The sequence below is a fragment of the Oratosquilla oratoria genome, chromosome 37 (genome assembly GCF_046742065.1).
Source record: "Oratosquilla oratoria isolate Oo_2021 chromosome 37, ASM4674206v1, whole genome shotgun sequence".
Classification (NCBI taxonomy): Eukaryota; Metazoa; Arthropoda; class Malacostraca; order Stomatopoda; family Squillidae; genus Oratosquilla; species Oratosquilla oratoria.
Genome location: NC_134813.1, coordinates 30,649,438 through 30,663,254, shown reverse-complemented (window position 1 = coordinate 30,663,254; position 13,817 = coordinate 30,649,438). Strand labels below are relative to the sequence as shown.

Genomic DNA, 13,817 nt, shown 5'->3' with positions numbered 1-13,817 from the left:
TATATATATATATATATATATATATATATTTATATATACAGTATATATATATATATTTTTTTTTTTTTTTTTCTACACCATTAATGTATACTCAAATCTAGGGCAAATCAGATTTCCAGTCACTTTCTTCATCATTTCCTCTTCCATGTAATAAAAAGTTAGTCATATATTCCTCAACAAATTTAGAATATTTCATGCAAATTTCTTTTCATTACATTATGTTGACAGATCATTCCTGACTAAAATTCATTAAATATTTCCCTTATCTGGTTACGTTATTGACTCATTTTCAATTTTATGTCTTCTTGATTTCTTTAATTTGATCTAATTCCAAGATTAAATAAATTTCCTCTTCTGACTTTATTCATAAATGCTGTCTAGGTTTCCCTATAGCAGCTTACGATCCTCTTCGCTTTTTCCTTCTTTCACGATCTCAGCAACGATTGCAAATAACTTTTCTTAATTATCTGTTTATTCATCATAACTATTCATACTTCTAAACCATACAAATATACAAATTCATATCTATAACTCATAAAAATATCCATAAACGATATGGATATTTATAAACCACATAAATTCATATTTATAAGCCATATGAATATTTATAAACCACATAAATTCGTATTTATAAACCATATGAATATCTATAAACCATTAAATTCACATTTATAAAACATGTGAATATTTATAAATCATTTAAATTCACATATATAAGCAATATAAATGTTCATAAACCTTATAAATTCATGTTCATAAACCATATAAATTCATCATATTCATCATATCTATAAAACGTAAAAATATATAAATATAACAGGTGCCACCACTGAGCACTGTGGCACCCCACCAGTCACTCCTCTGCAGTCCAACTCTTCAACTCTCATTATTGTTATTTCATACATAAACGGACCAGAAAGTGTTGAGAGACTTATGCCTTCGACTGTACGTTCAGATGGCGTGTTGTCATGACAACCGTGGGCGGAAACGATGGGTGGAGGTGGTTGGCCACTCACAAAAAAAAAAAAAAAAAAAAAAAATCTTTCCCCCTCCACTTCCGGCCTTCCTTCCGGAACAACGTGTATGTACACTCACTCGTTAATGTCCGGGAACGAAGATAGATAGATAGATAGATAGATAGATAGATAGATAGATAGATAGATAGATAGATAGATAGATAGATAGATACATACATACATACATACATACATACATAGATAGATTGGTAGATAGATAGACTGGTAGATTGATAAATAGATAGATAGATAGATAGATTGATAGATAGATTGATAAATAGATTGACAGATAGATTGATAGAATGATAGACTGACAGATAGATTGATAGAAAGATATATAGACAGATATATTGATAGACAGATAGATTGATAGATTGATTGAGTGATTGATAGATTGATAGATAGATAGGTAAACAGAGATAAATACATAGGTAAACAGAGACAAATAAACAGAGAATTACACAGATGAATATAGACATAGGTAAATAAATAGGTAAACAGACGCTAATAGATAGATAAATGGGTAAATAGAGACAAATAAACAGACAATTACATAGATAAATATAGACAAATAGATAGATTAGATATATAGGTAGATAAATACATACATAGATATATAGGTAATTAAAGCCATATAGATAGATAGATAGGTAATCAGAAACAAGTAAACAGATAGACTACATATATTAATATATAGATGAATAAACAGAGACAAATAGATATATAGATATAGATAGATAGGTTAACAGACATATATACAGACGGAGAATTACATAGATGAATATAGACATATATACATAGAGACAAATAGACAATTACATATATATATATATATATATATATATATATATAGATAGATAGATAGATAGATAGATAGAGAGAGAGAGAGTAAAGTAGAGATCATTTTAAAAGTGATCAACATCATTATCTGAGAGAAGATTAATCTTTACTCACAAAACAATGCTGCGTAACTGGTCCGTAGCGTTCTTTCGTGATTGAGGTAGTAAATGACAACTGTTTTTTCATTGATATTGTTCCTAATGCATTTCAGGATACAATGTTGTTCCTCATCTTATTACCTATGTGTCACAAATCTTAATTTATCATCTTTTGGACTCCGTTGGGCAGAAGGTAGTCCCAGGACAAATATAAAAGCATGTTAATATAAAAATCCCAATTAATATTAGGTAGACGTCAACACTTTTATAGAGAGAGAGGGCTTTTCAGAAATGCATGAAATCATATGATGATCATGATTGTTTTTTGTCATGGTTTGCCTAGCATATCATCATGAAGAAGTGAATTACGCAATGTAAATTATGAAAGAAATGCAAGTTGAAAAAAACGCCCGGCCTGAGTTCTAGAATTTATTATATAACCGTGAATCAATTCATCTATCGTTGATATCTTTCATATGCTTTATGTACAGTATCTAATTCAAAGTGAATATCGCATGAAGTCGACATTTAACTATGAATTGCATTTTTTCCTGAACTTCTTGGCAGGGATGTGTTTTTTTTTCTTTGATATCAATCATTATCAATATCTATGTGCGATACCATTTTGATTTACTTTTTCAACAATGAACATATGTATTAAAACAAATAAACATAAAAGCATATGAGCGTTCAAATTTGAAACATGTAATACTGAGGTACGAGAGGGATCAAAATACAAGCGAACTCCACCACATATGTTTGTTTCTGCCACTTATAACTTTTGTTTACATGTAATGGAAGTCTAGCGAATGCTGACTCATTAGTTAGTACTGCACTAGATCGTGAATTAACAGATAAAGCAAGATGGTAAGTAACTAAGTATGCCCACAATAACAATTCACATTCATATCATCATATGTATTACGGTCTTAATGGTAACTAACTCACAAAAGCAATGACAGCTGACAAACTACAAAGGTTAACGAATAGTTAGAATTATTATTATATTGATTTTATTAACATTGAATTTTTTTATAATATAAATATGTAATCATTGATATGTGATTCTTTCAGGAACATGATTTGTATGCATGCTTACATGTAGTTTTTAGTAAAGAGTAAGGATGGTATAAGAATATACATTGGTCTGTTACATTGATGTCACATGTCTTAATTTCACCATTTGGTAATTCAAGAGCCTGTGAAATAGTTTTAGGTAGTGTTTTGTTGTATACATAGGTGCATTTGGTATAGCTCCAGAAGCACATACCTAAGCAATATATCGATAGAAAATGATTAATTTTGTGAATTATAGGAACGTAATACCATATTTGGCACATACATTTTGGTCATACATTTTTATTGATGGAAATCAATATAAAAAAAGTGATACAATAATGACAACTTGGACATTGGCGAGCTACAAGACTCTGATTTTGTTTTTGCTTGTTGTTGAAGATGAACTAATGGAAGTCTAATAAATTAAAATTGGTCTAGTCTAACCTAACCTACGGGGTATGTATTTAGCATACAAGCCAAAACAAGGCTAGACCAATTTATTAGACTTCCATTAGTTTGTCTTCCACAACAAACAAAAACAAACATGGCATCTCAAATCTGCCAACATTCAAATTATCACTAGTATATCACTTTTAGCAAAGTATTTTTGCTATTGATTTCCACCATGAAAAACAGATATTACATTAATGTATTTTTATTTGCAAAATTAATATCTAATTTTTTATTAATAGGCATTGCTTAGGTGTGCACTTCTGGAGCAATACTGTGCATTTTTCTAAACATCTTTGATGAATTATGGAGGATCATTTGCGTTGCAAATTTTATTTTTCTCTGCTTAGCATGGCTATGGAAGGGAGGGGTGGGGAGCGAATTGGCTGTGGATAGGACTTCCAGGATTTCTGTACCATTCTGAATGATACTGCACTTTCTATTCTTTCTCCCATTTATGATCAGACAACTTTTCCCCTTTCCCAAAAATATGGGCAGATCAGACATAGGTTGGTTGATTTTGGCCAGAACTATAGACATTGCTGCTGGTATTGCCATGGCGGTTTCTGTCAGAAAATTTGGTAAGAGTGACCAGAATTATGAATAGTACATACATATACCAAAAGCTTTCTTCCCCCGTACACAGGAGGTAGCCAAAAAACAATGGCATAGAAACCACTCCTACCCGTTCCATCCCCTACATGCTCCACTCCCCTCTACCCTCTTCCCTCCCTCTTATCTTGGTACTTCTTGGATGATGGGTCATCCCTGCAGTACCTAGCATTATTGGAAGATTGTGGTCCTGTCCATCAACACCGTTTACTCTCCACTCCCCCATATACCCCATGCTGAACATGGCACAGTAAATTTAGATGATTATTGTTTGTTAGCAATGACAACAACAATGGTGATGGAAACACTATGAAGAATTGAATAAAAGCAACCGCTTGGGCACGAACAACATAATCCCTTGTGTATTCATATTAATATAATTTGGTGATAGAATGGATGGTTAGTAATTCATTTTGCTGTGTTTAGTGCAGGAGAGATTGGAAAGTAAAATGTCTTGCCATATGGGACTGCTATACTCAGAGTACCCAATTGCCCATGTTTTTCTGTCAACAAAGTTGCCTGGAAACTGTGCTGGAGGAGTGTCTGTCAATATGAAATGGAAGATAATATGAATTTCAGCCAACCTGTAGTAAAACCTGACCTAACCTGAGCATCTTCTTTATAGTCTTGTCTTCCATGTTAGGGAACAGATTTCCAATGAAACTCCTCCAACTTGTAGTCTAGTGCTCAGTTCTAACCATTTCTATATTTTGTTGCACTGTTTCTGTCAGTGTTTATATTTCTGGCATATTTTCTGCCAGAAACTGTCATATTAATAAAGTCATCTATCATAATTCTAACATATATTAAAATAACTGATAAAGTTTTATCTTAACCTAGACAATTAAAGAAAAGAAAAATATAAATAAAAAATAACTGTTGTTCATTCATAATTGGGGAAAATACTGCCTAAAATTGTCTAACAGGCCATAATTGCCATGACAAAAAATAAACAAAAATAATAGTATGGTGAATGTAACATTGTCCACTGCATCATTCATACTGGTATTTGTTTATATAGGTGTTTGTATTTACCTAGTTGTATTTTGCGGGAAGGGGAGCTATGCTCGTGGTGTCCCGCCTTTGTATCTCGCAGTGTCTAGTTTGCTTTTAAACTCATGAATGGTTTTTGCACATACTATTTCATTGTCCATTTTGTTCCAAGTGTCCACTACTCTATGTGGAAAACTCTTTTTCTTCAGTTCTCTTCTGTAGTTATGTTTTTTTATTTTCTTTCCATGTCCTCTTGTGTTTCTCTTGCCTCAGTTTTGTAAGTCCTCTCTATCAAGTATCTCTGTGCCTTTCATGATTCTGTAGATGGTCAGTAGGTCACCTCTCTCTCTTCTTTGCTCCAGTGTCGGTAACTCCAGTTTAGCCAATTTCTCCTCATATGATAGGTTTGCAAGTGCAGGTGCCATTTTTGTTGCTGCTCTCTGGATTCTTTCTATTTTCTTTATATTCTTTTTGGTACTGGGTGACCACAATATTGCCTTATCAATGTAACCAATATTTTTTTTATCATGTCTTCGTCCAAGTATGCACCTGTGTGTGTGTGTGCACATATGAATGCATGTGTGAGGGTGTTTATAGGTTTTGAAGATGGGCAGCAGGTAGATATTTTCTCTCGAAAGACTACCATTTACCTGTTGTTGGCCGCAGATATACAAGTCAACATACTGTTTTTGTATGCAGTAATATAAATTGCATTTTATAGTAATGTTTGCAGGTAAATTTGTTTAATGATTCATGTAAAGCTTTGTTGCTTTGAAGCTCATTTTGTATATCATGCATATATACACTGCTAATTTATATAATAATATTTTTATGTATCTACCAGTGGCTAGATAATTATACATTCTCAAGCAGATGTTTGTGCTCACATGCATATGATTACGTTTATGTATTTTTTCTATATAATTTATGTGCATTTTGCAGTGCTTTGTTTTACTGCATAATAGCCTTTTATTATCTTTTACTGTAAAACTCTGTATCCTGTATTTATTTACTTTGGAAGTCTTAATTTCATGAATTAATTCACATAAAATATTCAGTATTCCCCTTCTCAGATCTGCTTGTTTACCAGAGGAGCTTTCTACGAAGAATGCATGTTCTTCTGAAATATTTATTTATTAATGCCTTTGAATGATATTTGTGCATGTGAGCTCTATTATGATACTTAATTTAATTTTTGATATATACTCTTGCATTGCCTTACTTCGGGGATGTGGGAAATTGAAACTCATGGGCCACAGTAACCTCATAAGTTGTCTGTATTCAGAAACCAAAGCTGTACCGTCATAACAGTACTCGAATATAATTGGCAGATGGTTCTTTGCAAGAGTCCTGAAACCCACATAGTATTGGTATTGATACTAAACTCCACGGGCAGACCTGCTGTGAAATTCCTTACACATTTTTGAAATGGTGTCATCAGGTGCAGTCATCACATAGGAGACATCAAATGCTTCATCCTACATTGCCCTATTCTAGCTTTACCCAGACAACAAAACAAAATTTCTTCTTTCAGTAAATCATGGGTCAATCTAGTGGCCATGGCTGAAATCTTATGGGCCATAGGTTTCCCACAAGATCTGAGGCATTAATTTCCCACAGCTGAATAAAATCACTGAGAACTGCAGCTAAGATAAATTATCAGTTGTAAAAGATAGTGAAAAGGCTAACTTAAATGGACTTTAACTACCCATTCACCCGCAAAAGGGTTTTACCACGAGTGAATCAAATTGCTTGGCGGCAGCAAGAATGATTAAAGTTATTAAATACAGTAGAAGAATTGGTGGAAAATATTACCACATAGATATAGAATATTGAAAAAACTAATTTATTTAATTTGATGTTATAGTAAATGGTACATTTATCTTTTTAATGAAAAATTACTACAAACTATTGTTTTTCATACTTATCTGGGAATAAGATTTGTTTAATTCAATTATGTACAAAAGATTTTTTTTTTTTTTAATGGAAAATAATTTGTGTTGAATCTGTTAAATGTACTGCATTACATTCCTCCTTGCTGTCAATACCTTGTGTGATGGCACTGTTTGTACCTTGTTTACTGTGGCCCAGAGGTATGTGTATGATTATTAAATCGCTGATTAGAATTGTGTTAATGTTTTTGATTAGTTTATAAGGCTAGAAGTCACAGTGCAGACTTAATTCCTACTAACCTTGCATAAACTAATAGTTTTCTTGGTTTCAGTTTGGGAGTTTTAATATGTTTGGGGAGCCACAGCCTCTTCGACCCTTCAATACACAGTACAGATGCTTCTCAGTGTCCATGTTCCCCAACAGCGACAAACAGTCAGTTGAAAATGGGGGAAAAAGTAAGTGGCATCAGTTTTTGTTAATTTGCTTTCAAATTTTTAAGACCTTATGCACTTGTCAAGTTGTGAACAATATGTAAATGTAACTGATTTTTAAATTTGGAGAGTTTCTATGCTTTGTGCGAGATTAACGTAAAATGAAATATTGAAATAATTTTAATAGTGATAGCTATAGTGGTTGTTAAATTTTTATATAGTTGTATAGTCTTTAGTTTTGATGAAACAAAGCTAGAAATATATTAGAATTTTTATATGATGTTGATACTGATACTTGTAACAGGTTGTTTCACATAACGAATGCAGCTTAATTTTTTGAAGATGGCAACTTCCAACAGTTTTGGCAAAACAAGCACCATTCAAGGAATGAACCTTTATTGAATGTATGTTTAACTCAGCCGAGCTTTTTCAACTACAGAGATGAAGAGCACAATATGAATATATGAAAGCCTCAGGAAATGGAAGAGGGAAGGTTGTATAAGGTCTTTTGGCCAGGACAGCTTATAGATAGCCTTCTGAAACCTTTTTCACCACAGGGAATAGATTAATTACTGAGGGTGCAATGTTGACCCTTCCCATGCTCTTTATCTCTGCAGTTGAAAAAGCTCCAACAAGCAAAATGTATATTTAATGAAGGCTTTGTCCTCAAATGAAGCTTCGTCTTACCATGACGTTTCTTCTGCCACATTTATTAACTGTAACCATTTTCAAACACAAAGTTTAAGTTTTTAGTGTCAAAGAAACCTGTTAAAAGTAAAAGCAAAATAGTGTGTGAGGACCCAGTACTTCAGCAATTTTTTTTAACATGTGGATGTGAAACAAACAACTAAAAGGAAGAGATTGGTGTACTTTGTGAGAAAAAAGATGGATGTGTTAGTATTGAATGAAAATAGACTGAATGGGAAAGGTGAATCTGAGTTTAGTAGTATGGTAGGTAGGATGTCAGGAGTGGAAGTTGGGGTTGAGGAGATTGAATGCAATCAAGTGTTTTTACAGAGTGTTAGGGTAGGGAATGGAAAGGGTGAAGGGTTTGAGGTGTATGGAGCGACATCAGGGTTGTACGAGATTGCCATAGTTTAATATGTATATGGATGGGGTGGTAAGCAGAGCTGGTCATGTTACCACTGAACAGGTAATGCGTAACCGAAAAATCTGGGGTGTGTTTCCATCAGTGCGTTACCGGTTTTAATTTCCTTAGAGTGGTCCATGTTACTGCATATGTGTGTGTGTGTGTGTGTGTGTGTGTATACACATACGCAGTAATGTGGACCACTAAGGAAATTAAAATTGGTAATGCATTGATGGAAATACACCCCAGATTTTTCGGTAATGCACTACCTGTCCGGTGTTAATGCACCCAGCTCTGGTGGTAAGGGAGATAAATGCAAGGTTACAAAGCAGAAGAGAAGAAGCGAGCATTCACAGATTGGTTACAAAAGAGGACAGGGGAGTCATATGAGACGTACAAAGAAAAGAAAAGAGAAGTAAAGCAAAAGGTAAAGGAGGCAAAGAGGAGAGCAGATGTGAAATGGGGTAGGAGTATGACAGAAAATTTTGAAAGTAATAAAAAGATGTTTTGGAAAGAAATTAAGAGAGGAAGAGGAGGCGAATCAAGTAGGGAAGAAAAGGTAAAAGGTACAGATGGAGAGTTGATAATGGAAGAGATGGCAGTGAGGGGAAGATGGGCAGAATATTTTAGGGAGTTGCTGAATGTGAAGGAGGATAGGGAAGGAAAGATAGCTGCAGTGGGAAATACGAAGAAAATGAGAGTGATGAGTGAGGAGAATGGAGGAGAAATAAGGAAGGATGAGGTGAAGGCAGTTGTAAAGATGATGAAAGCAGGTAAGGCACCTGGTCTGGATGGATGTCATGCAGAATGTCTGAAAAAGGGAGGTTCAGTGATGGTGGACTGGTTGGTGAGATTATTTAATGTTTGCTGGAGAGAGGGTAGAGTACCGGAGGACTGGAGTAGTGCCTGTATAGTTCCTCTTTACAAGGGAAAAGGGGACAAGTGTGAATGTAGTAATTTCAGAGGGATTAGCCTGTTAAGTGTAGTAGGGAAGGCTTATGGGAGAATCTTAATTGAGAGGATTAGGAGAGGAACAGAAGGAGTAATTGGTGAGGAACAGTGTGGATTTAGGACGGGTAGAGGTTGTGTAGATCAGATCTTTGTGGTAAGACAGATATGTGAGAAAGCTATAGGAAAGGGGAAGGATGTTTTTTGGGCTTTTATGGATCTGGAAAAGGCTTATGATAGGGTAGACAGAAAGGCACTGTGGGAGGTTATGCAGATTTATGGGATAGGAGGAAAGCTTTTGGGAGCTGTCAAGAGTTTTTATGTGAGTAGTAGAGCATGTGTTAGGATTGGAAATGGAGAGAGTGAGTGGTTTGAAGTAAAGGTGGGACTTCGTCAAGGATGCGTTATGTCGCCCTGGCTGTTCAACTTATACATGGATGGGGTGGTGCGAGAGGTGAATGCTAGGGTAGTGAGTCAGGGATTGGAGATGGTTAAAGAAAATGGAGAAAAGTGGGAGGTGAGCCAGCTGTTGTTTGCGGACGACACTGCGCTTGTGGCAGGGTCAGAGGAGGGATTGAGGAAGCTGGTGGCAGAGTTTGGGAGAGTATGTGATAGAAGAAAGCTAAAGATAAATGTGGGTAAAAGTAAGGTGATGAGATGTACAAGGGGTGAAAGTGGCAGTAGACTGGAAGTGAACATTAAGGGAGAGCGACTGGAGGAAGTGGATAGTTTTAGATACTTGGGTGCAAGTGTAGCAGGAAAAGGTGGAGTGAAGGTGGAGGTAGAATGTAGATTGAGAGAAGCGAGTAAATGCCTTGGTGGTTTAAAGAGTGTAATGAGAAATAGACATTTGGGAATGGATGCGAAGAGGAGACTGTATGAAGGAGTGATTGTGCCAACAGCACTTTATGGGGCAGAAACGTGGAACATAAGAGAAGAAGAGAGAAGGAGTTTGAATGTGTTTGAGATGAGGTGTCTGAGAAGTATGGTGGGGGTTACTAGGCTAGATAGAGTGAGAAATGAGGAGGTGAGGAGGAGAACAGGGGTGAAAAAGGATTTGGGAGAGAGGGTTGATGAAAGAATATTAGGATGGTTTGGACACATGGAAAGAATGAGTGAAGAAAGACTAGTAAAAGAGGTATGGAAGGCAGATGTGGAGGGAGTGAACATGAGGGGACGTCCTAGGATGAGGTGGATGGATGGGGTGAAGGGGGCTTTGGGGAAGAGGGGAATGTCTGTTGAGGAAGGAAGGGAGAGGACGGAAGACAGGTGAGTGGAGAATGGTTGTATATGGATGATGTTGTGACTGCATGAGGAGGAATGGGCGGGGGGGGTGGGGGTGGGGTAGTATGTGTGAGTAAATTTTGACGCAGCCCGAAGGGATTTCTCCCCGTCCTCTCCTTATATGCAAAGGGGGACGGAGAGGGGGGGTCGCCGATTAAATGAAGCGGCCTTGCTGTGGATGTACTGTGTCTTGCGACACTGCTTCTGACCCAGGGCGGTGGGCAGGGTTCAGGGATGACCCGTCATCCAGGAGGTGCTCAGATGAGAGGAAGGGTGGGAGGGGTGTGGAGTGTATTTAGGGATGAAATGGGTGGGAGTGTTTTTATGCCTTTCCCTTTGTGGCTACCTCCCTTGGAAGGGGGAAAAAGCCTTGGTATATGTATGTATGTATGTACAAAGCAAAAGTTTGCAGTTTATAAATAAGATTGGAAACAAACCAGTTGTTATTTGGGATTGACACCACTTTTGTGGCTGATTCTGAGGAAAGATTGAAGCGATTAGTAACTGAGTTTGGAAGGGTATGTGAGAGAAGAAAGTAATGATTGGATGTGGACAAAAGTAAAGTGGTGGCATGTTGAATATGTGAAGGATAAGAGGCTTGAGTAAGTGGAGAATTTTGAATATTTGGGGGTTGCACATGACCATAGAGGAATCTGGGTTTTATTCAATTAATTTGTGCACATTTGAATTCCACAGTCATCATGCCCCCATCAGCGCTGGATGTTCTGACAAGACTGAACATTGTTTATCCAATGCTCTTCAAGCTGAGTAATCGTAAGGGCAACAGGAGTACTCACTGCGGTGTCTTGGAGTTTGTCGCCGATGAAGGAAAACTGTATATACCATATTGGGTAAGTTTAAGAATCAGGAAACCAAAGGTAACTACCCGCTAGCTGTCTTGCGAGATGGTTGTCTGAGAGAACCGACTCCTCGTCATCAAAACCCATCAACACCACCACCTCCATCTGGAGTTGCAGCCCCAAGAGGCTGGCACTTAGTCTTCAGGCCAGGCTCAAGTTCTCTCTTTCAACTTCATTGTGAAGGGATGTCAGTGCTGTTGAATGAATCTCTGCCAACATAGTCATTTACGGAAAGTGGAGGGAGAACAAACAGTTTGGTAAGAAATTGTAGGAGTCATGGGTAAATGTAAGGAATATGTGAGATATAACCGAGATATTAATCAGTCCATTGCCTTAACCACTTCAGTACGACTCAAATTCTCATGTGTAGCATCAGTTGCCAGATGTATGATTCATCATACTACTTGTATTATAGAATATAAAGTCACTGCTGTATTACTTGTTCTGTTTTACTCTGATTAATAATAAACACAGAAAATGTGATCAAACCAGTTCACAAAATCCAAGGGTAACTCGTGTACAATTGCAAAAAAATAAATATATAATCAAGATGCTGACGCTGGCATCCTCATGTACCTATTCACGCCTCATGATACCTACGTGGGTGTCATCGTACCAAAGTGGTTAGGATCTGTGGCCTTAAAAATGAAATATTATACTGAGGGAAAACGAATTGGTTTGGGGTTGGTGAAGTAAAATTTTAGGTTAGAAGAAAATGGACAAAAGATATGCAAGATTCCCAACAAGGAAAAAGAAAAGTGCATAACTGGAGACATGGAGAGCAGATGTATGCAATAGTTGGATAGGAAGATGTCAAGGAAAAGAGAGATTATGCATACCAAAAGACCCTTTCCCTACTTACATAGGGTTGAAAATCCATGTGAACAAGTTGTATAGACACGGTAAAGGAAACATGGACTGGAGGTGAAGCTTTTATTCCTGACGTCGTCGTTAGACGAAACGTCAGGAATAAAAGCTTCACCTCCAGTCCATGTTTCCTTTACCGTGTCTTTACATAGGGTTGGATGAATCGATGCATACAGCCATCCCATACCCATTCATCATTAATTATGTTTTAGCACCTCATTAATCAGGAAATAAAAAGATTAGGGAGCAATTTTTATGGTATATAGAAGATAACTTCTTTTCTCAGCTGACCTCGACTCCAAAGCAATGGGATAAGTACCTGTGAATTAATTTTTTGTACATATGGTTGTGAATGAAATGTAATATTTCCTAGAAAGTTAAGAACTTATATTTACAGTACTAAATTAGGTATAACATATATTTTTCTTTGTACATCCCAACAGATGATGCGGAATCTTCTCCTTGATGAAGGAGAACTAGTACAGATTGAATCGGTCACTCTTCCGGTTGCTACCTTTTCGAAATTTGAGCCGCAGAATGTCGAGTTCTTGGATATCACAAACCCCAAGGCAGTTCTTGAAAATGCATTACGAAACTTTGCTTGTCTAACAGTAGATGATGTTATAGCTATTAACTATAATGACAGGATTTATGAACTACGGGTTTTGGAAGTACGACCGGGTGGTGCTGTGAGTATCATAGAGTGTGATATGAATGTAGAATTTGCCGCTCCTGTAGGCTACCAGGAACCTGAAGGAAATCGTAATGCGCCTAGTGCTATGAATATAGACGAAGAGGAGGAGGAAGAAATGCCAGAACCTGCAGGATTCTTTGCCTTCCAAGGTTCTGGTAACAGGCTCGACGGCAAGAAGAAGAACCTTCAGATGACGGAAGATGAGCTGAAGAAGAAGCAGCAAAGACAGAGAGGTATTCCTGACTATGACTACCAACCTTGTTACATCAGGTTCTGGAGGAAGGTTCCTCAGAAGGCGGAAGTTACTGAGAAAGAGGAAACGGAAGACTCCGACCCCTTCAGTGGGGAGGGAATGTCACTCCGAAAGGCAAAGACAAGAAAATGAAATTTTGTAGAGAAGTATAGCAGATGGTTAGGGAAGTCTTTGTATGTATACATATATATATTTATATGTATAAAATATATGAAATTATTATTTTGATAGCTACCTTGATCATGAGGAAGGCTGTTCAAATGAAAAGGAATCCTACGTAAATATATACACATGTATATTTATATCAGTTGAAACTAATGTTGCTGTGTGTAACTTATTTCTTTTTCATATCATTCTTCTATTCGACTTTATTTCAAAACAAAATTCAAACTAAGGCACAACTGAACCTTTAATAGAATTGGAAAATGA

General features: G+C 36.5%; 1 protein-coding gene across 1 annotated transcript; it reads left to right on the top strand.

Moving 5' to 3' along the window:
- The first annotated feature begins 2,663 nt into the window (after positions 1-2,663).
- On the top strand, positions 2,664-13,817 carry Ufd1 (ubiquitin fusion-degradation 1-like). Its single transcript, XM_076175426.1, has 4 exons — positions 2,664-2,821; positions 7,293-7,416; positions 11,411-11,565; positions 12,885-13,817. The coding sequence occupies exons 1-4, from the start codon at positions 2,819-2,821 to the stop codon at positions 13,518-13,520; spliced, it is 918 nt and encodes a 305-aa protein (XP_076031541.1). The 5' UTR covers positions 2,664-2,818; the 3' UTR covers positions 13,521-13,817.

Coding starts and splice junctions, on each gene's coding strand:
- Ufd1 (XM_076175426.1), top strand. Junction 7,417..11,410: donor AGTTGAAAATGGGGGAAAAA/GTAAGTGGCATC, acceptor TGAATTCCACAG/TCATCATGCCCCCATCAGCG. Junction 11,566..12,884: donor AACTGTATATACCATATTGG/GTAAGTTTAAGA, acceptor ACATCCCAACAG/ATGATGCGGAATCTTCTCCT.